Genomic DNA, 20,271 nt, shown 5'->3' on the forward strand with positions numbered 1-20,271 from the left:
ATGCCTACACTGAACTTCTCTGTTCCAGACTCTTGGAAACAGAGTTGGCAGTCAGCTGAGGTAAAGAACAAACCCCTCATCACAGACCCCTGCGAGCATCAACCCGGCTTTGACCTAGCACGTTATGATCGGGCCCTCCTCAATCGCTATCGAACAGGCCATGGCCGGTGCGCCGCTATGTTCCATCGCTGGGGAGCCAGAGACGACCCGAACTGCCCCTGCGGCTCCAGACAGACTATGACCCACGTAGTCAACGACTGTCACCTCTCCAGATTCAAAGGAGGTCTCGAAACTTTACATCAGGCTCAACCTGATGCTGTTGACTGGCTACGGAAGAAGGGCAAACGCTAGAAGAAGAAGGAGGACTGAACCTGGGACTTTGGAGCCTCAGGCATGAAAGTCTTTTTGCATAACCATTATGCTATCTACACCCCCCCCCCCCAGGCCTTCTCTCTGAATGAAAAATGAAGACTGGGTCCAAGAGGCTACTGGATCATGAGCATGAGGAAGGAAGGCATTGAGCTCATGGTCTTATGCCAGGGAAAGGAAGGAAGGGAGGGAGGAGGGAGGGAGGGAGGGAGGGAGGGAGGGAGGGAGGGAGGAGTGTGGGTGAGTGAGGAAGGAAGGAAAAGAAAAATTAGAATGAAGACCCAGGAAGGCAAATTTAAAAGGATCCCAAATGTTCTGATTTTTAAAAGATGGGAGTGTTTAGAGATGTCTGTCATCATATGTAGACTTACATACATGGGTAAAGCAAATAATGCAGAATGTGAACCGATCATAATGTCTGGTAACTGATAATTACTGGTCTAGCCTTTCAACTCTGTATATATGAAACTTTTTTCACAATAAAAAGTTAAACAGAGGGAATCAGGCGGTTGCGCGGTGGGTTAAGAGCACGTGACGCAAAAAGCTCAAGGATGGGCTCAAGAATCCAGATTCAAGATCCCGGCTCCCCACCTGCAGGGGAGTCGATTCAGAAGTAGTGAAGCAGGTCTGCAGGTGTCTATCTTTCTCCCCCCACCCCCCGTCTTCCCCTCCTCTCTCCACTTCTCTCTGTCCTATCCAACAACGACATCAATAACAACAACAACCACAACAATAAAACAAGGGTAACAAAAGGAATAAATAAATTTTTTTAAAACAGATAATTGAATTCTGCAGATATGGAGGTTGAGAGGGTTGTCCCCTTCACAGGATATATATCATATATATATATATATATATATATATATATATATATACATACACACACATACATACATACATATGTATATGTACGTATGTTTGTTTACGCCATCCCCCTTCAACTCCACCTCTGTACACTTCCTCAGGATTTCACACCCACTACACTAAGATGATCAAGTGAGCAGCTGGCAAGTTTTCTATTATAAATGCTGGGACCAACTGCAGCTACAAGAGTGGATGAGAATGCTGAATAAAATATAGGAGGGGAAGGAGAACATTACACAGATCTTTGGGAAAGCCTCACAGACAGGTAAGGAGAAAAGGGCAAAAGAGAAAACTTGAACACAGCCTAGTGTAATGGAACCCAAGGAAGGACATTTCCAGTAAGAGGGCATGATGGACCATAGTGACAGGCTGTGGCCCAAAGAACTAGGACTGAGAGGAAGTTGTAACTGTAGTAACAAGGAACTCAGCAGGCCTTAGTAAGCCCTGAGGAAAACTGGTCACACCAGTGGTGGAGCTGCTGGCAGGGCAAGGCTAAGGTGAGTGCAGGCATGAGGAGATGGAGGCAGATATACTTTCCCACCAACAGGGTGCTGGGATGCCCCCAAGCACACTTCGGGTAGGGAGAGATGTTCTCTCTTACCTTGGTTTGAAGGCTTTGAAGACGATATCATCAGCCTTCAGGGGCCCTGAAATCCCTTAAGTAATTAAACAGTCAGAGCAGACAACTCCGAGGCTGCTTTCAGTGAGCAGACACTGAGAAAGGGGGTGGCGGTGTGTTTGTGAAGGGCCAAGTACAGCCCCGTGGGCTCTGCTTGTCGTGGCAGTTTAACAAGTCGAGTCCCCTTCACAGCAGCATCTTCCACAAAAAGGAACAAAATCAATATGCAGCAAGAACCTCATCAGAGCTACTTAAGTATAAAAACCCAGCTCTCACTTGCAGGGGACAGATGAAAGACTCTTTTGCTCTTGTTGTCACTAGGGCTTCACTGCTCCAGGCTGTCTTTTCTCAGATAGAAAGACAGCCGGTGAGAAAGACACCACAGCACTGAAGCTTCCTTCAGTGTGCTGGGGGCCAGGACTGAACCGGCGCTGTGCTCACGACAGAGCAAGCACACAAAGTGGGCTATCTTGCCAGCCCCAAGAGCCTCGTTTTAGACTACAAAAAATCTCTCCTGCTAGCCAGGTTTTCATTTATTGTTAGGCAGAGCTAACTGTTTTTAAATAAAAACTGCTTATCATCTTAAAGAAAAAAATTTGATAAAGACAACAATGAGATACCACTTCACTCCTGTGAGAATGTCACACATCAGAAAAGGTCACAGCAGCAAATGCTGGAGAGGGTGTGGGGTCAAAGGAACCGTCCTGCACTGCTGGTGGGAATGTCAATTGGTCCAACCTCTGTGGAGAACAGTCTGGAGAACTCTCAGAAGGCTAGAAATGGATCTACCCTATGACCCTGCAATTCCTCTCCTGGGGATATATCCTAAGGAACCCAACACATCCATCCAAAAAGATCTGTGTACACATATGTTCTTGGCAGCACAATTTGTAATAGCCAAAACCTGGAAGCAACCCAGGTGTCCAACAACAGATGAGTGGCTGAGCAAGTTGTGGTCTATATACACAGTGGACTACTACTCAGCTGTAAAAAATGGTGACTTCACTGTTTTCAGCCAATCTTGGATAGACCTTGAAAAATTTATGTTAAGTGAAATAAGTCAGAAACAAAAGGATGAATATGGGATGATCTCACTCTCAGGCAGAAGTTGAAAAACAAGATTATATCGCACCAAAGTAAAAGACTCTGGGGTGGGTGGGTGGGGAGAATACAGGTCCAAGAAGGATGACAGAGAACCTAGTGGGGGTTGTATTGTTATATGGGAAACTGGGGAATGTTATGCATGTACAAACTATTGTATTTACTGTTGAATGTAAAACATTAATTCCCCAATAAAGAATTTAAAAAAAAAAAGAAAAGAAAAAATGTTGACACTTTGTTTATTGGATATGGAGAGAGAAAAATTGAGGGGAGGGGTGAGAAAGATATGGAGAAAGAAACACCTGAGGCATTGCTTCACTGGTCATGAAGACCGCCCCCCACAGGTGGGGGTTGGAGACTTGAGCCTGGGTCCCTGCACATGGATTTTGCCTGTTCTGCTAGGTGTACCACTGCACAGGCCATAAAGCATAATTACTATTAGAAGACTTTTTAACTAGATACAGCCATACTATCAATAAAAATCAAAGTGTCTGGGCAGGGGTAGATAGCATAATGGTTATGCAGAGACTCTCATGCCTGAGGCTCCCAGGTTCAATCCCCTGCATCACCATAAGCCAGAATTTGGGAGGGGATCAAAGTCGCCTACTGTCTAAGTTCCTTTCACTGAGTTACAAAAAATATTTCAGTCTATCTCTGAAAAAGTCAGACTAGAAAAGTCAAGCCCCAGCAGTGACCAAAACAAAAAAAAGAAGAAATAATGCAAACAGGAGCCATGAATTGCCCCATCAGGCTCAAGTATGTAAGTCCTGAGTTCAGTTCCTGCACTGCATGATGAAATGGTGTTCTAGTCTCTTGCTTAATAATAATACATGTATATGTATATACGTGTACACACACACACCAAAGCTCTTCAACTAAATTTAACCCAAAATTACATTTATTCTAGTGGCTACTGCCTAGCAGAACATGAATGAACTGTATACCATTTGTCTCAATATTTAAACCTTTCTAAAAAACGGCTTTTTTCAGTCTTGCTTTAGAACAGTCTACCTGTAGACAAACTGACCAAAAAGATCCATTTAACACAGTCATCTTGAATTGAAGATGTGAAATCCTTGACTGCAGTGTTAACTGAAGGGCAAAAAACCTTGGAGCAGTTAAATTCACAAGGTTATCCATTTACATGATTGTTTTATCCTGAAGTACAAAAATATTTCAGTGTTTTTCTCTGCCCATCAGTAACCACATATGTCTGGTGGTTCCTAACACAGCCCCCTGGTAGAAATGTCAGAAACAGATGCTGTTTTGAACCTGCAGTAAGAGATGCAAATATGAATGCAGCAGTTCTCAGGCCTTGGCATCTGATCTTTGGTTGGGCAAGTGGAGTCTAAGGAAGAGGTCATGTTAACACCACCAAATCCTTGTAAATGTAAGTGACAGCATCTGAAGAAGTGCATCCTAGTTACCATTCTTCTCTCGTAAATATCCTTTAAATGGTACTCTCCCACCCAAACCCTGAAGAAGGCCAAGCAGAGAAACTATGAAAGCTTCTATCAATCACAAACAGGAGACAAAGCATGCCTCCCAGGTTAAAGTGCAGAATCGTTCTACAAAAATGGAGCCACTTATCAGAGGAATCACCCTGACTCCAACTCTGAGGGGACCACCAGGGCAGCTGGCACTGATAGCAGGCCCAGCATTGTTGTTTCTGATGGCAATTCACATCACACACGATCACTGCAGCCTTTTGTAAAGTACGGGCCCAGCAGAGGTTCCACTGGATTCCATGAGGCCCAGGGACAAAACAGAAAAAAGAAAAAGTTGCTCTTGATAGAACAGGAAAAGGAGGAAAAAAGGGATAACAATGAAGTGGGGGGTGGAGAGGGTTACAAAAATGACCTTTACTGTCCCCAAGCTAAAACAGGTGGCGAGCTCACAGCCAAGTCCAGAAGACTGAAGGGAAAGGAATGGTGCTGAGCAGGACACAGCCTCTCCCAGGAATCCTCCTGAACCTGTCTCATGACTCAGCATTCCCAGCGGAGGGTGACAACAGCAGCAAGTCTTTGGGGGCAGAAGGTCAAATTGGCTTTCCTGATATTGACCTATTCTGAGACAAGACAGAGAGGTCAGCTAGCTACTCAGACATGTTCTGCTTGGGGAGGCCCAGGGAGGGAGGGACTAAGCCAATGCCAGAATGATTCAGAGAGCGCTTTCATTCAACATCAAGGGGCATTTGCAGGTTCTCCAGAGAGAAAATGTGCTTTTTGATGGTGATTTTCAGAAAGACGGAGGGGCCACAGAATGAGAAATGCAGGACAGAAGCACAGTACAAGTGCAAAACTGTGTTTATTGTACGCAGCTCCTCATCTCCCTGGCTGGGGGGTCACTGGTACACATTCCACCCTCCTCAAAAACCTACTCCCAGGGTGGAGAAAGCATAATGGTTCTGCAAAGAGACTCATGTCAGAGGCTCCAAAGTCCTAGGCTCAATCCTCAGCACCACCATAATAAGCCAGAGCTGAGCAGTGCTCTAGTGAAGAAATAAACAAAAACCTACTCCCGCCTTCTCACCTGTAACTGGCTGCTGCTCCACTAAGGATGTCAACTGTCAAGTTATTTAATGCCAAACAGGGTTCGCAACTCATGTTTATCAGTAACCACTGATGAATACTGAACTTAAACGCATCTTAGGTGAGGACAAATTATCGAGCTGTGGGAAAAGCTATGATGCATTTTTGCACTAAAAAACATGTCATGGGGAGCCAGGTGGTGGGGCATCCAGTTAAGTGTACATATCACCATGCATAAGAACTCCGGGTTCAAGTCCCTATTCCCGCTTGCAAGGTGAACGCTTCATGAGAGGTGAAGCAGATCTGCAGGTGTCTTTCTCTCCCCGCTTCTTTCTCAATTTCTCTTTGTCCCATCAAATAAAAATAGATAGGGGAAAAAAAAAAAAAGGCTTCTGGGAGCAGTGGTTCCATCGTGCAGGCACTGAGCTCCAGTGATAACCCTGGTGGCAAAAATAAATAAACAAACATGCCATGATTCTTCTGACAACCCAATAGTCCCCCTGCTTATTAGCAATGTGACACTGGAAAAGTTCCTCAGTGTCTTCCTCCTCTGAAATACTGGGATGACAGCATATCCTAATTCCTAGAGTTGTGAGTATAACAAAGCACTAAGTGCGACTGGCACACAGTAACATCAGGTAATGTTTACACTTATCTTGAACTACAAAGCAATGTGTTCTAATTCTCTGAATTCACAATCTGTCTTCGGCCATACCCCCCTAAACACGCCTGTTCTCATCTGAATTCACCATCTTGTTATACTCCTGCTGCGGATTTCAGAAGAGGCCTTCCAGATTTCACAATCCTATCTATTCACTCCAGCACTCTCCTCATGGGAAGTGAGACTTTAACAGGTGCTACTATAAATGTACTACTGAACTTCCTATAAAGTAACAGATGAGTGAAATGCACAAGTATTTACAGCATAATATGTTTTGTTTTGTTTTTTTTAATTTTACCTATTTTTTTCCAGAGCACTGTTCAGCTCTGGCTTTTGGTAGTGAAGGGAATTGAACCTGGGACCTCAAGCTTTAGGTGTGAAGTCTTTTTGCATAGTCATCAGGCTGCCTCCCTCCCTAAGCCTAGTCTTTGTATTTTCTTAAAACCACAGCACTACTCAGCTCTGGCTAATGATGGTGCTGGATGGACATAGCACAGCATAGCATAGTCCTGCTAAAGAAGTCAAGTGTGTAATCTACCTGGTCACAAGCAACATCACGGACTAATTATTAGTAATTACTACTCCACTGAAGCAAGCCCTCCCCGCACCCCCAGCGCACCTTCTGCTTCAGAGACACACTCTGGGGTAGCACCGTTCTGCGATGTTGAAGTGATGTCCTGAGAACAGCTGGTGTTTGCTAAAAGTCAAGCAGCCATCTCAGTCACAACCTGCCTACACTTTCAGTCATACCATCAACACAGGCTCATTTCAGGGGCTAGAAGACAGACCTCATATTTTATCGCGCGGGGGGGGGGGGGGGAAGAAAAGCAAAAGAAGCTATGACTTGGCCAAGGTTATTCAGAGTGGTGACAGCCAGTAAGACGACCAAGGGTCTGACTCCCAATCAAAAGACATAAACACCCCCCCAAACTCATCTGGTGAAAGTGCTCTTGAATCAGGTAGCAAGTCAGACAGGCACCATAAGGACAGTGATGCCCAGGGACTCCTGTGCTGTGTTCCTAAGGAAAGAAAATGCCATTAGATGCCCTGGGTCTTGCATCTTGGCTAACCTGATTAACTTCTTCCTTATTTCATCACTAAGAACAGCGGCTCTTAATGGGCCCAAGTCTGGACAGTCGAGGCAAGCTAACTTCACGTGCTCTGATGCTGCACCTAAATAGCTTTCCCAGTGGAAATGGCCCGAGTAGGAGGCAAAAATAAACTGAAAAGCTAATTCCTGAGGGACCCGTCATCAGGGATGCTACATACACACACACCCTCACAACTGCAGAGATCACAAAAAACAGACAGCTCCAACCAGGTGAGGTCCCAAATGCTGTGGTGATGTAAAGCTGAAGAGATGGGAACAACGCACAAAAAAGGTAAAGCAAAGTATTAGCATAAGCAGGAAGCTCCTAAACTCAACCCACGGAGAAGCAGTCTGTTCTCTGCAAAAGCCACTCCTTCCAAGACAGCTGGCGACCAGAGAGACCCACCAGGGACAGCCAATGCTCAAAAAAAAGGTTAAAAAGCTGTCAACACTTGACTAGATTCCCAAAGTGTACTGGAACGATGAGCACTAATGGAAAAGCAGCATGTCTCTGCAGAGACACTCTGGGGTAGCACCCACCAGCTGTGGGGTCAAAGGGATATGTTGATAAATCGGGTACCATGCTGACGGAAGGGGACTGAGGAAAGGAAGGAGCACAGGCTGGATGCTCCTGTAAGTCTCAAAGAAGTCTAACTAGCTGCAGGAAGCCCCAGGACCTGGCCCAGCAATTCTGTAGTTTCAGGGAAGCATTTCCTACTTTATTTCTGTTGATCATTTTCATGAACATGGCCAGAGTAGGGTTTGTTGCCCCATCTTTTCGTCTCTAGCATTTCTTTTTAATGTGTTCACTAAAAATTTAAAAGAAATTAAATCATGGGAGTCGGGCGGTAGTGCAGTGGGTTAAGCGCAGGTAGCGCAAAACTCAAGGATCGGCATTAAGGATCCCGGTTTGAGCCCCCGGCTCCCCACCTGCAGGGGGTCCGCTTCACAAGTGGTGAAGCAGGTTTACAGGAGTCTATCTTTCTCTCCCTCTCTCTGTCCTATCTGACGACAACATCAATAACAACAATAATAACTACAACGACAATAACGACAAGAGCAACAAAAGGGAAAATAAATACAAAACTTAAAAAAAAAGAAATTAAGACATTAAGTCTATATTCATTGTCTTCCCCCCAAAAAATTAGCACAGAAGCTACAAAAATACTCCACAGCCGATTAAATACACTACGTCAAATGGACACTATTTGAGGGGTGGGAGAGAGCTCACCGGTAGAGTGCCCACCTTACCATGAGAGGGGTCACGATTCAAACCCTGACACCACTACACGGGAGCATAAGGACCCTGGGAGGAATGCCATGGATGTTGGGTCAGTGCTGTAGGGCTCTCCCTCCTTCTATCTCTGAGGTAAAGCGAAGAGGAAAAACAGCTGGCTCAAGAGCAGCAGAACTACCCATGTTGGAGACCCTGTATAAGTAAATAAATAACAGATTAACACTATTTTAAAAATTCTAACTGGTGGTGGCTTTAAAAAGCGTATGTCTCCCAAAACTGTTACTACAATATTCTGTCAATAAGTAGGTTTTCTAATCTCAAAACCAGACTAACGATGAAACCGAAGTCAGAACCTACATGCTCACTGGTCTAATGACCCTTCCTTTACAATACACTATTACCTGAATGGAATATATGAAGAGTGGGAAGTGAGAATGTCCTTCTAGAACCCAGTGCTGTAAGACCTCAGGGCTCACCCTGCCACCAGGAGCAAAGGAGGAAAGCAAAGGTGACCTGTGCCAATGGCTCATGAAAATAGACAGGAGCTATGTTTTCAAATAGCTCTCTATCAGGTATAAACTTCTCTCCGCCCAAGCAAACTTATTCTCAAGTCCTAAAAGAAGATCTGGGTCCTGGCATCCATAAATGGAAACTACATGCCACCACTTCCTAGAATTCCTATGCTTGACTCAGAAGCTACAGAAAATAAAATGGCAAAGATGACACCACCGCCCTACTAGCAATGGATTTCAACAAATTCAAAGCAAGTGTTAATAGGGCAGCTTCAAAATATATCCTAGTTGGAAACTAAAGTTATTTTCCATTTAAATCCAAAATAGGTGTATTAAGTCAAGTTTTATCCAACTGCATATGGTGGGGGAGGCAGAGGAAACTGAAGTGTAAACAAAGCTAAGCAGCACAGTCAAGACGGACAAAGACGGCAGCTCCCAGCAGTGAACTGGACCTGCGTCCCCAAGTGCCGGGGCAGAAGAGGTCAGGACACAGAGGTAAGTGAGTTACATCTGAAAGTCAGAAACCTCTAGAGAAGATGGTTAGGGAAAAAGCATTATTTTTTTAGCCACAGTAAAAAGTCCACAGTAACCATTAGCTAGTGAGGCACACGACATACAGAAAAAAAAAAAAAATTCACATCTTCCTGGGGGTAAATTTTAATATTCCTCTGGGGGGAAAATTTTTTATCTTGGGCAGGGGATAGATAGCATAACGGTTATGTAAAGAGACTCTCATGCCTGAGGCTCTAAAGTCCCAGGTTCAATCCCCTGCACCACCATAAGCCAGAAATGAGCAGTAATCTGGTAAAGGAAAAAAAAAAAAAAAGGTTATTTCCACATACTTCTGCATATGAACTTATAATTTTCTTTCCAAGTCAGAGACCACTATCTGCCTACCTTACATTTATCTGACAGGAAGCCAAGGGTCCTGTGTCTATTTTTTTTTGGGGGGGAGGGAAGATTAATGGTTCACAGTAAACAGTAAATACAGTTGTTGGTACATGTAAAAATTTGTCAGTTTTCTGCTGGTCTCAGCAGTCACTTCAGCCAATAGGAAATGGATCACAGGCTCTTCTGGGATTTAGGCCTTTTTTCTTGCCTCAGCCATCATCAGGGACTCTCACTGTATTGCCATGAACCCCATTCCTCTGCTGCCTTTGTCTTCACTCTGTGAGATGCCCAGATTACTTTTTGCAAAACCATTATGCTATCTACCCCTGCCCAACTTTTTTTTATATAAAATACTGTATTTACTTATAATTAACTAAATATGGGTAAACAGATACCAGAGCACTGCTCAGCTCTGGCTTAGTGCTGGGGACTGAACGTGGGGCCTCAGAGCCTCAGGCATGAAAGTCTTTTGCAGAACCATTAGGCTGTCTCCCCAACCCCCCAGATTAACTTCTCAAGTGCCCTCTCATCAGATCTGACCTTTCATCATTGCGGGCAGCTAGAACAGACCTGGCCTGATTTTGCTCAGAGATGTTTTCACTGGGGGCTGAGAGATAGCTCACCTGGCAGAACACACACTTTCTCACGTTCTAAGACCTGGGCTTCCAGGCCTGGGTCACCACCTAGGAGCACCTGCACAGGGGAAGCTTCAGGAGCAGTGGGGCAGTGCTGGTGTTTCTCCTCTCTCCTCTTTCTCTCCCTCCCCCCTTGTCTCTCACCCTCTACCTAAAAACAACAAAAACAATCCATCAGGAGTGGTGTAATCCTGCAGGTACAGAGCCCCAGCAAAAAAAAAAAAAAAGAAAAATAATTTTGCAAAGAAAAAAAGAGAGAGAGAGAATTTTTCTCGAAGGGGAAGAGAAGGGCTGAAAGATACAGAGGTGTGAGATCACTGATGGCAGGCACACTAGGGAAGGACCCGAAAGGCCTTCCTGCAAGGTTTCCAGCTAACCACAGGCCTTTTTGTTTTGCACGACTGCGGTATCTACCAGCCTCACCCCAAGACCGTATTGGAGTCTGCTGTTCCTCCACAGCCTCGGGTCAGGGAGAACCCCTCAAGTTTCCTTTGGGGCGAGGCCCTCCTCCATCCACGGCTCCACCGGGTCCCCCCCTCGAGGAGTCCGGCTGCACTCGGGAGTCACCAAGCCCTGTCGCAGCTGTCACCTCCCCCTGCGCCCCCCACGAGGACTATTAATATCAGGGCTCCTCCGGCGGTCCGTGATTTCACTCACAAAGTTCCCCGGGGTGGCGATTCAAAAGCAGGCAACCAGGTAACAGACAAGGGAGCTCGTCTCTTCACAACGATGCCATCCCGGCCTCCAGCGAACTTCCCGGGCTGGCTCCGGCTGCGGAGGGGGGCTCTGCACCGCCACCTCCACCACCCTCATTTCAGAAACGCACCCCCGCCCCCACGCCCTCTCCGCCCGGGCCCGGCCCGCCTCTCGGGAAGCACAATGCGGCACGGGGCTGCCTCGGGCTCGGCCAGACGTCGCCCGCGGCCCGAGGGCTCCACCTGCGGGAGCGCCGGGCGGGCCCAGCCCGCGAGCGAGCGCCCGCGGCCGGGTTGTGCGGGAGGGGACGCCGCGGCCCGGCGGCCCAGAGCTGCTGCAATGACTCTGCACCGGAGCGTCCCCGCCGCGGCGTCCCCCTCGCCGCTCGGCCCCACTGCAGCGGCACCGCTCCGGGGAGCGCACGGCCTCGCCCGCCCCGCCCGGCCCCGCAGCCGGCCCCCCGGCTCGGCTCGGCCCGGCCCTGCCCGCCCTGCCCGCCGCACCTTGGTCTCCTTCACGTGCTGCTTGACGCCCTCCGGGTACCACTGGACACGCACGTAGCCGCGGCGCAGCGGGCTGGCCCGGCCCTCCTCGTGGCCCGCGCCGCCCGTCTCCGAGCAGCCCGAGCTGCCGCGGCCCTCCTCCTCGCCCTCCGAGTCCGAGTCCTCGCCGTGGATGAGGCGCACCAGCCCGAAGTGCACCGAGCCGCGGTAACGGCCCGACACCAGGTCGTGCGAGAACAGCAGTCGCTGCGAGCCGGCTTCGGGGCCGGAGTCTGAGGACGGCCCGGAGGTCAAGCTCGGGGCGGGCGCCGGCGCTGGGGCGGGAGCTGTGTCCGGGGTGGAGGCCGGAGCCGTCTCCGGGGCCTGGGCGGGAGCCGGGGCTGCGGGCGCGGGCGCTGCGGGATCCGCCATAACTGCTCTGCGCGAGTCTCGGGCGGCGGCGGCGGCGGCTGCAGCGGCGGCGGCGAACGAGGCGCGGGGAGGCGGGGCCAGCCGGCGCCAGGGGCGGGGCCTCGGCGCGCTGACGTGGCCTTACGTGCGCCGGTCGTCAGGGGACGGAGATGCTGTTGCTAGGAGCTGCCGCCGGGTCGCTAGGGGACGCTGGAGGTATTGCGGGAGGTGGGGCGGCAGACACCAGACGGGAGGGGCGGGGCCAGAGGGGATGAAAGGCGAAGGAGTCAACAGGGGTGGGGTGGAAAGGGGAAAAGGGGTGTGATTGCAAGGAGGAGGGTGGCCCAGAGACTGTCAACAACATTGCATGAGCTCCCTTGGCGTCTCCAGCCCTCGGTGCTAGGCACTGGGAGTTACAGGGAAAGAGAAAGTCCCTGTCCTCTAGGCGTTTACAATCTAGTGGGAGGACTGAAGCGTATACACGCTGAAGAGCTAAAAAGCAACTCCAATGTAGCTTGTAAGCAAGACTATAATAGCTATATACAGAGTGAATCTAGTGTACTGTATCAGGAAATTACATGTAAACAGCTTGGAGGGGCTCACTGGTCAGGTAGATGATGAAGGTCATATGGTCAGAGATCAGGAGCCATGACAGCATTAGGTTGTGCTGCCATGCCTGAGGCTCTGGAGTCCCAGGATTAACCCCTGGCACCACCATGAGCCAGAGATGAGCAGTGCTCTGGTAGCTCTCTCTCCTCGCTGCATCAACTCTCTCATTAAAAAAATTAAATAAAATTTTAAAAGAGAGGGCTGAGGAGACAGCATAATGGTTATGCAAAAGCCTTTCAGGCCTGAGGCTCTGAGGTCCCAGGTTCAATCCCCAGCACCACCATAAGCCAGAACTGAGCAGTCTTCTGTTCTAAGAAAGAGAGAGAGTGTGTGAGAGAAACACAGAGAGAGCTACCAGGGGCTGAAGGATATTTTATCATGCAGAACGCCTTCCTTGCCATCCATGTGCCTCAAGTTTAAGTTGTGGAACCACACAGGAATGGCTCTGGTGCTAGTGCTGTGGTGTCTTCTTTCTCCTTTACTATCTGAATGAAAAAGTGGCCCAGGCGCAGTGAAGTCTCTCACGTGTGAGGCCCCAACTCATCAAAAAAGGGGGAGAGGGGTAGATAGCATAATGTTTCTGCAAAGATACTCTCATATCTTAGGTTCCAAAGTCCCAGGTTCAATCCCCTGCACCACCATAAACCAGAGCTGAGCAGTGCTCTGGTTAAAATAAAAATTAATTAATTAAAAAATTTCTCATCTGTAAAATAAAAGTAATAATATGACTACCTCTATTGTCAGGCAAGCAGAAGGAATAGTGAAGTAGAACAGTGCCTGGCATATAATTCCTTTAGTAGCTCAACCATATTATACTATCCCATCCCCACTTATACTAAAATTTTATTTACTTATTTATTTCGCCTCCAGGGTTATGGCAGTGGCTCAGTGTCTGCACTACACATCCACTGCTCCTGGTGGTGGTGGTGGGGATTGAACCTGGGACTTTGGAGCCTCAGGTATGAGAGTCTGCTTGCATAACCATTATGCTATCTATACCCACTCTCTCACAATCTTGTTGATCATTATTAAAAGTCCCAGGTTCAATCCCCCGCACCACCATATGCCAGAGTTGAACAGTGCTCTGGTCAAAACGAAGAAAGAAAAGTAGAGGGACAGGCAGGGGCACACCTGGTTGAGTGCACATAGACCTAATGGTTATGTTTGCATAACCATTATGCTGTCTCCCCCACCAGTAAAGAGCATAATGATTATCCAAAGAGATTCTCATGCCATAATGGTTATGTTTGCATAACCATTATGCTGTCTCCCCCACCAGTAAAGAGCATAATGATTATCCAAAGAGATTCTCATGCCTGAGGCTCCAAAGTCCCAGGTTCAATCCCCCCACCACCACCATAAACCAAATCTGAACAGTGCTCTGGTAAAAATAATAATTAATAAATAAACTGGATAGAGGTTGAGATACACACACAGAGAAAATTCACCTGATGTACTGTTCCATCACTTGTGACGTTTCCACTACAGGTTGTCCCTATGTGGTTGCCTGGAACTCCGACCCTGGTCCTTGCATATGTCGACATGAGAACCCTACCAGGTAAGCCATCTCCTACCCCCTTACCTTTTATTTAATTAAATTAATTAGTTAATTAATTTTTAGATAGAGACAGGGAGAAAGGCAGAGAAATAGAGAATGAATGAGTGGTCTAGGAGGTAGTGCTTTGAATAAAACCTTTGACTCTCGAGCATGAGGTCCCTGGCAGCACATGTACCAGAGTGATGTCTAGTTATTTCTCTCTCTCTCCTCCTGTCTTCTTCATGAATAAATAATTTTTTTAAAAGAGAGTGAATGAAAAGAGCAGGAATAGATAGCATAATGGTTATGCAAACAAACTCTCATACCTGAGGCTCCAAAGTCCCAGGCTCAATCCCCTGCACCACCATAAACCAGAGCGGATCGGTGCTCTGGTAAAAAAGAGAGAGGGTGGTCCGGGAGGTGGTGCAGTGATTAAGCTTTGCACTCTGAAGCATGAGGTCCCAAGTTCGATCCCCGGCAGCACATGTGCCAGAGTGATATCTGGTTCTTTCTCTCTCCTCCTATCTTTCTCATAAATAAAATCTTTTTTTTTATTTTCAAAGGCAAACTATTATTTTTTTTTAAGAAAGGATTAATTAACAAAACCATAAGGTAGGAGGGGTACAACTCCACACAATTCCCACCACCCAATCTCCATATCCCACCCCCTCCCCCGATAGCTTTCCCATTCTCTATCCCTCTGGGAGCATGGACCCAGGGTCATTGAGGGTTGCAGAAGGTAGAAGGTCTGGCTTCTGTAATTGCTTCCCCGCTGAACATGGGCGTTGACTGGCCGGTCCATACTCCCAGTCTGCCTCTCTCTTTCCCTAGTAGGGTGGGTCTCTGGGGAAGCTGAGCTCCAGGACACATTGGTGGGGTCTTCAGTTCAGGGAAGCCTGGCCAGCATCCTGGTTGCATCTGGAACCTGGTGATTGAAAAGAGAGTTAACATACGAAGCCAAACAAATTGTTGAGCAAATAAATAAAATCTTTAAAAAAGAGAGAGAGGGAGAGGGAGGGAGGAAGAGAGAGAGATACCACAGCACCAAAGCTTCCTCCAGTGTGGTGGGGGCTGGGTCATGCACATGGCAGTGTCGCACATTATCCAAGTGAGCGATTTTTGCTCAACACCTGTTTTTGCCAAGGCTCAATGCCAGGCACATTCACATACCTTATCTTGTTCGTTATCACAGTCCTGGATACGAGAAGTGTAGTCAAGCCATTTTCCTCTTGAGGAAGCTTCCCTGCTTGCGGAAGCTCCAGGGAGTCCAGCGCCTGATCTCAGCTCATGGGCGGTCACTGGCAGCGAGCACAGTGGCTCTTCTCATTTCCATGTCCATAGGGGACAGGGCGGGTGGCAAGTGAGTAGACTACGGCTCTGGTCTGGGTAACAGGCCCCAGATCTATCTTTGATGTTCAAACTCTGAGTGCGTTTTGCATTCTACTCCAGCTTCTGTCTGTTTCCCTATAAAAAGAACGGTCCTCTCCTCCCTAATCGTTGAGGAAAACCGGCACTCCAAGAAAATGTGCCAGAGTTCTTCTTCTTCAGCTTCTTGTAATAATGGCTAATAATAGCTACCATTTATTGAGCTGTAACTTAATGCCAGGTACTAAGTGCTTTGCATAGATTAGCCACCTCAGCCCTCTGCCTGCTGTGGAAAGGAAGAAGCATTTTTCCACCCTTTTGTAAAGGTCCACACCCCTGCAGTAACCTGCTAGGGTCAGGTAACAGTCTTTAATTTCAAACACTGGTCTCTCCCAGGTCCAAACTGTTAGACCTAACAAATCACATACACACACACACACACACACACACACACACACACACACACACACACACACAAACTTTACCAGAAAACTGCTCTGCTTAGCTCTGGCTTATGATGGTGCTGTGGATTGAACCTGGGACCTCAGGTTCTCAGGTATGAAGGTCTGCTGTGTAAACCACTGTGCTGTCTCCCTGGCCTCGGATCATGAAACATTAGGTATGTAACCCTGGTATTTACAGCATTGGCACCCAATAATGTACCATATTGGAGGGGTGTCAAAGGCCTCAGATTCCTGCTCCTCTATTTGCTCAGGGGTCTGAAGGTGGAGAGGAGACAGCAGCACTCTTTAGTCATCTCCTGCCTGTGCCTGCTCCAAGTTCTTTCTGTCACTCCGAGTTTGAGCTGTGTCTGAGCCCTTTAAAATCTTTTTTAAGGGAGTCGGGCTGTAGCGCAGCAGGTTAAGCGCAGGTGGCTCAAAGCGCAAGGACCGGCATAAGGATCCCGGTTCAAGCCCTGGCTCCCCACTTGCAGGGGAGTCGCTTCACAAGCAGTGAAGCAGTGAAGCAGGTCTGCGGGTGTCTGTCTTTCCCCCTCTGTTTTCCCCCTCCTCTGTCCATTTCTCTCTGTCCTATCCAACAGTGATGACAACAATAATAACTACAACAATAAAAAAGGGCAGCAAAAGGGAATAAAAATTTTTCTTAAATATATATTTTTTAAATATTTTTATTTATTACTGGAGAGAGAGGGAAAGAGAAATTGAGAGGGGAAGGGGGATAGAGAGTGAGAGAGAAAGACACCTGTAGACCAGCTTCACCACTTGTGAAGCTTTCCCCCTGCAGTTTCCAATAATAGCTGTGGAGACACAGAGCTCTGGTGGTGGGAATGGTGTGAAACTATACCTCTGTTATCTCATAATTTTGTAAATCAAGATTAAATCACTAATGCAATTTTTTAAGTAATACAAAATATCTTTAAAAATTTTATTTATCAAAAAGTGAGAGAGGGAGAGAACATGCAATGTTGGGGATTGAACTTGAAAGCTCATGTTTGAGAGGCCAATGTCTTATCCACTGTGCCTTCACGTGGGCTGATGAACCTTTTGAGAGAGAGGCTCAATGGTTCCCTCCTTCCCTCATGGTGTCCTCCAGTGGCCTCACTCAGACCTGAGATGTTTGAGGCTGGGCTCTTTTTCAGCCTCAAGCCCCATGGCAGTCTTAGCAATCTAGGCTGGTCAGTGGGGTCATGCCAGATGGAAGCATCTATTCAGAGTTGATTTTCCTGAGTGTTTCATGAACAAGCTTTCATCCTCCAGTGGAGAATGCCCCTCCTCTCACAGCCCCAACACCTAACCCTTCTCAGGGAATAGAGAGGCTTCTCTGGTGAAGCCGGGCGGTAGCGCAGTGGGTTAAGTGCGCAAGGACCAGCGTAACTATCTCGGTTGGAGCCACCAGCTCCCCACCTGCAGGGGAGTCGCTTCACAGGCGGTGAAGCAGGTCTGCAGGTGTCTGTCTTTCTCTCCCCCTCCCAGTCTTCACTTTCTCTCTGTCCTATCCCACAACGATGACAACTATAATAATAACAACAGGGAGTTGGGTGGTAGCGAAGTGGGTTGAGTGCAGGTGGTGCAAAGCGCAAGGATTGGCATAAGGATCCTGTTTCGAGCCCCAGCTCCCCACCTGCAGGGGAGTCGCTTCACAAGCGGTGAAGCAGGTCTACAGGTGTCTTTCTCTCCCCCTCTCTGTCTTCCCCTCCTCTCTCCATTTCTCTCTGTCCTATCCAACAACGATGACATCAACAACAACAATAATAACTACAACAATAAAACAAGGGCAACAAAATGGAATAAATATTTTAAATTTTTTTAAGATTTTTAAAAAAATAATAAAAAATAACAACAATAAGGGCAACAAAAGGGGGAAAAAATGGCCTCCAGGAGCAGTGGATTTGTAGTGCAGGCACTGAGCCCCAGCAATAACCCTGGAGGCAAGAAAAGAGAGAGAGAGAGAGAGAGAGAGAGAAGCTTCTCTGGAGAATTTTGCTTATTTATAAATGTGCTTGCCAGCAATGGAGGCAGCCTGGCCACTCCCCTAGCTCAGGGGCGAGTGTGGGGAAGCTGCAACGCTGGCAGCAAAGTGACCTGATCTCAGGGAAGCAGGCCTGGCTCACCCCTATCTTATCGGAGCACAGGGTCACCTCTACAGACCCAGGGAATGTGCATGTGCCCCCTCACAGTCTCCAACCGACTTCTTCTTAAAGAATTTATTTATTTATTCATGAGAAAGATAGGAGGAGAGAGAAAACCAGACATCACTCTGGTACATGTGCTGCCTGGGATCGAACTCAGGACCTCATGCTTGAGAATCCACTGCCTTATCCACTGTGCCACCTCCCAGACCACCTTCAAACTTCTTAGACTCTAGTCCACTCCACTCCACGAAGCAAGCAAGCAAACACTCCACTCCACCAAGCAAGCAAGCAAACAAACCAAAAGGGCCCAGAATGTGTTTGGGGACCCGAGGGTGTTTTCAGTACTGGAGGTGTTGATTGGAGGGGGAGGTAGGACTGGAGGGCCACTGTATGTCCTCTGCCATTGGGTGGGGGCAAGGCCTCTGCCTGAAGCTTCAGCTGCAGGTTGGAACCACAGAAAACCTTCTTGGTCCTGGAGCCTCAGCAGATTAGAACTAGTGTAATGATCACCTTGGCCTGGGTGCCCTGGGAGGACTGGCCGACTTGCCCAAGGTCATCCTTTAGCCAGGCCCGGGTCATCTCACTCTAGACTCTGAGCACACGGATGGGTGAATTCCAATCTATTGGGTTGTGACAGTGAAGAGCTCCAGCAATAAGGGAGGATACAGGCCTGGCAGGCTCAGCCTGGTTCCCTCCTTCACAGGGAGACAGGGCCAGGGCTAGGGGATCGACAGGGCCAGCATGGAGAAACATGGGACTGTTGTTTGCTTACTCATTTGTTTTTTCTTTTTTACTTGATAGGACAGAGGGAAATTAAGGGTGGAAGAGAGAGAGAGACCTGCAGCCCTTCTTTACTGCTTGTGAAGCTTTCACCTGTAGGTGGGGACCAAGGGCTTGATCTACAAAGACTGTTGTGATGAGTTCAGAGCCAGCTAAGCACCTTGGTGTTTCTCCTCATGGGTGTTTCTCCTATGGCCATCCACAGGCACAAGGTGAGTGCTTCCCACACCTGGCCCTTCTCCCAAAGTCACCTATCTGGAGACCTAGCTGGCCACTTTGAGAGAGCCAGCCCTCTCTTTTTATTTTATTTTATTTTATTTTATTTTATTTTATTTTTTACCAGAGTACTGCTCAGCTCTGGCTCATGGCGGTGTGCAGGGTGGGATTGAACCTGGGGTTGTGGAGCCTCAGGCATGAGAGTCTCTTTGCATAACCATTACAATCTACCCCATCCTCTCTTTTATTTATTTTGTTGGATAGAGATAGTCAGAAATTGAGAGGGGTGGAGGAGGAGAGAGAGACACCTGCAGCCCTGCTTCACCATTCACAAAGCTTTCCCCCCCCCGCAGGTGGGAATTGGGGGCTTGAACCTGGGTCCTTGTGCATTGTAATATGTGCACTCAACTAGGTGCCCCACCAGCTGGACCCTAGAGCTAGCCCTCTCTCTTAAGCTCCACAGGCAATCAAAGCCCTGGCTGAGGCTCCTCTGTCACCTCCTTGGTACCCCACTCCCGCTCCCCACATTCAGAGATGTTTTGCCAGGGAAGGTGGGGAAATGTGGAGGCAGGAGGTGTGCAGGTGGGGAGGAGGGAGGTAAAGTGGTTGGGGTGAGAGTCCAGAGCCAGACAAATTTGGGACTGAAGCTTGCACTATTACTAACCCACTACATCTTGGGCAAGTTATTTCAACTTATCTGAGCCTTAGTTCCCTATCTGCAAAGTGGAAACAACTTCTTGGGATGGTTGAGAATTCAACTGACAAGAGAAACATAAAGTGTTTTGTAGGGCTGGTTTGGTGGTATAACCAGTAAACCTTGTTACCTCGGGAGGTAACAAGGCCACCTATAGGCCACCTGTAGGGGAGAAGTTTTTTTTTGTTTGTTTGTTTGTTTTTGATATTTTATTATTTATGAGAAAGGAGGAGAGAGAAAGAACCAGACATCACTCTGGCACATGTGCTGCCAGGGATCGAACTCAGGACCTCATGCTTGAGAGTCCAAAGCTTTACCACTGTGCCACCTCCCGGACCACAGGGGAGAAGTTTTATAAGTGGTTTAGCAGTGTACCAG

The 20,271-nt window shown here is 47.8% G+C and overlaps 2 protein-coding genes across 5 annotated transcripts in view; one reads left to right on the forward strand and one right to left on the reverse strand.

Annotated features, from left to right (window-relative positions):
- UBE2O (ubiquitin conjugating enzyme E2 O) overlaps positions 1–12,202 on the reverse strand; it is a 62,683-nt gene extending 50,481 nt beyond the window's left edge. For both annotated transcript variants that reach the window (XM_016194591.2, XM_007537682.3), the window contains exon 1: positions 11,710–12,202. In XM_016194591.2, coding sequence (XP_016050077.1) covers positions 11,710–12,120 — 411 coding nt within the window. In that variant the 5' untranslated portion in view covers positions 12,121–12,202. The remainder of the gene's footprint in view (positions 1–11,709) is intronic.
- The window catches only part of AANAT (aralkylamine N-acetyltransferase), a 20,746-nt gene continuing 12,335 nt past the window's right edge, over positions 11,861–20,271 (forward strand). For 2 of the 3 annotated variants that reach the window (XM_007537681.3, XM_060202817.1), the window contains exon 1: positions 11,872–11,998. The gene's annotated coding sequence lies outside the window, so the exon portion shown is untranslated. Of the gene's footprint in view, positions 11,999–20,271 lie in introns of all 3 variants that reach the window. The other variant, XM_060202818.1, reaches the window with a different exon arrangement.

The sequence above is a fragment of the Erinaceus europaeus genome, chromosome 12 (assembly GCF_950295315.1).
Source record: "Erinaceus europaeus chromosome 12, mEriEur2.1, whole genome shotgun sequence".
In the NCBI taxonomy this organism is placed as follows: domain Eukaryota; kingdom Metazoa; phylum Chordata; class Mammalia; order Eulipotyphla; family Erinaceidae; genus Erinaceus; species Erinaceus europaeus.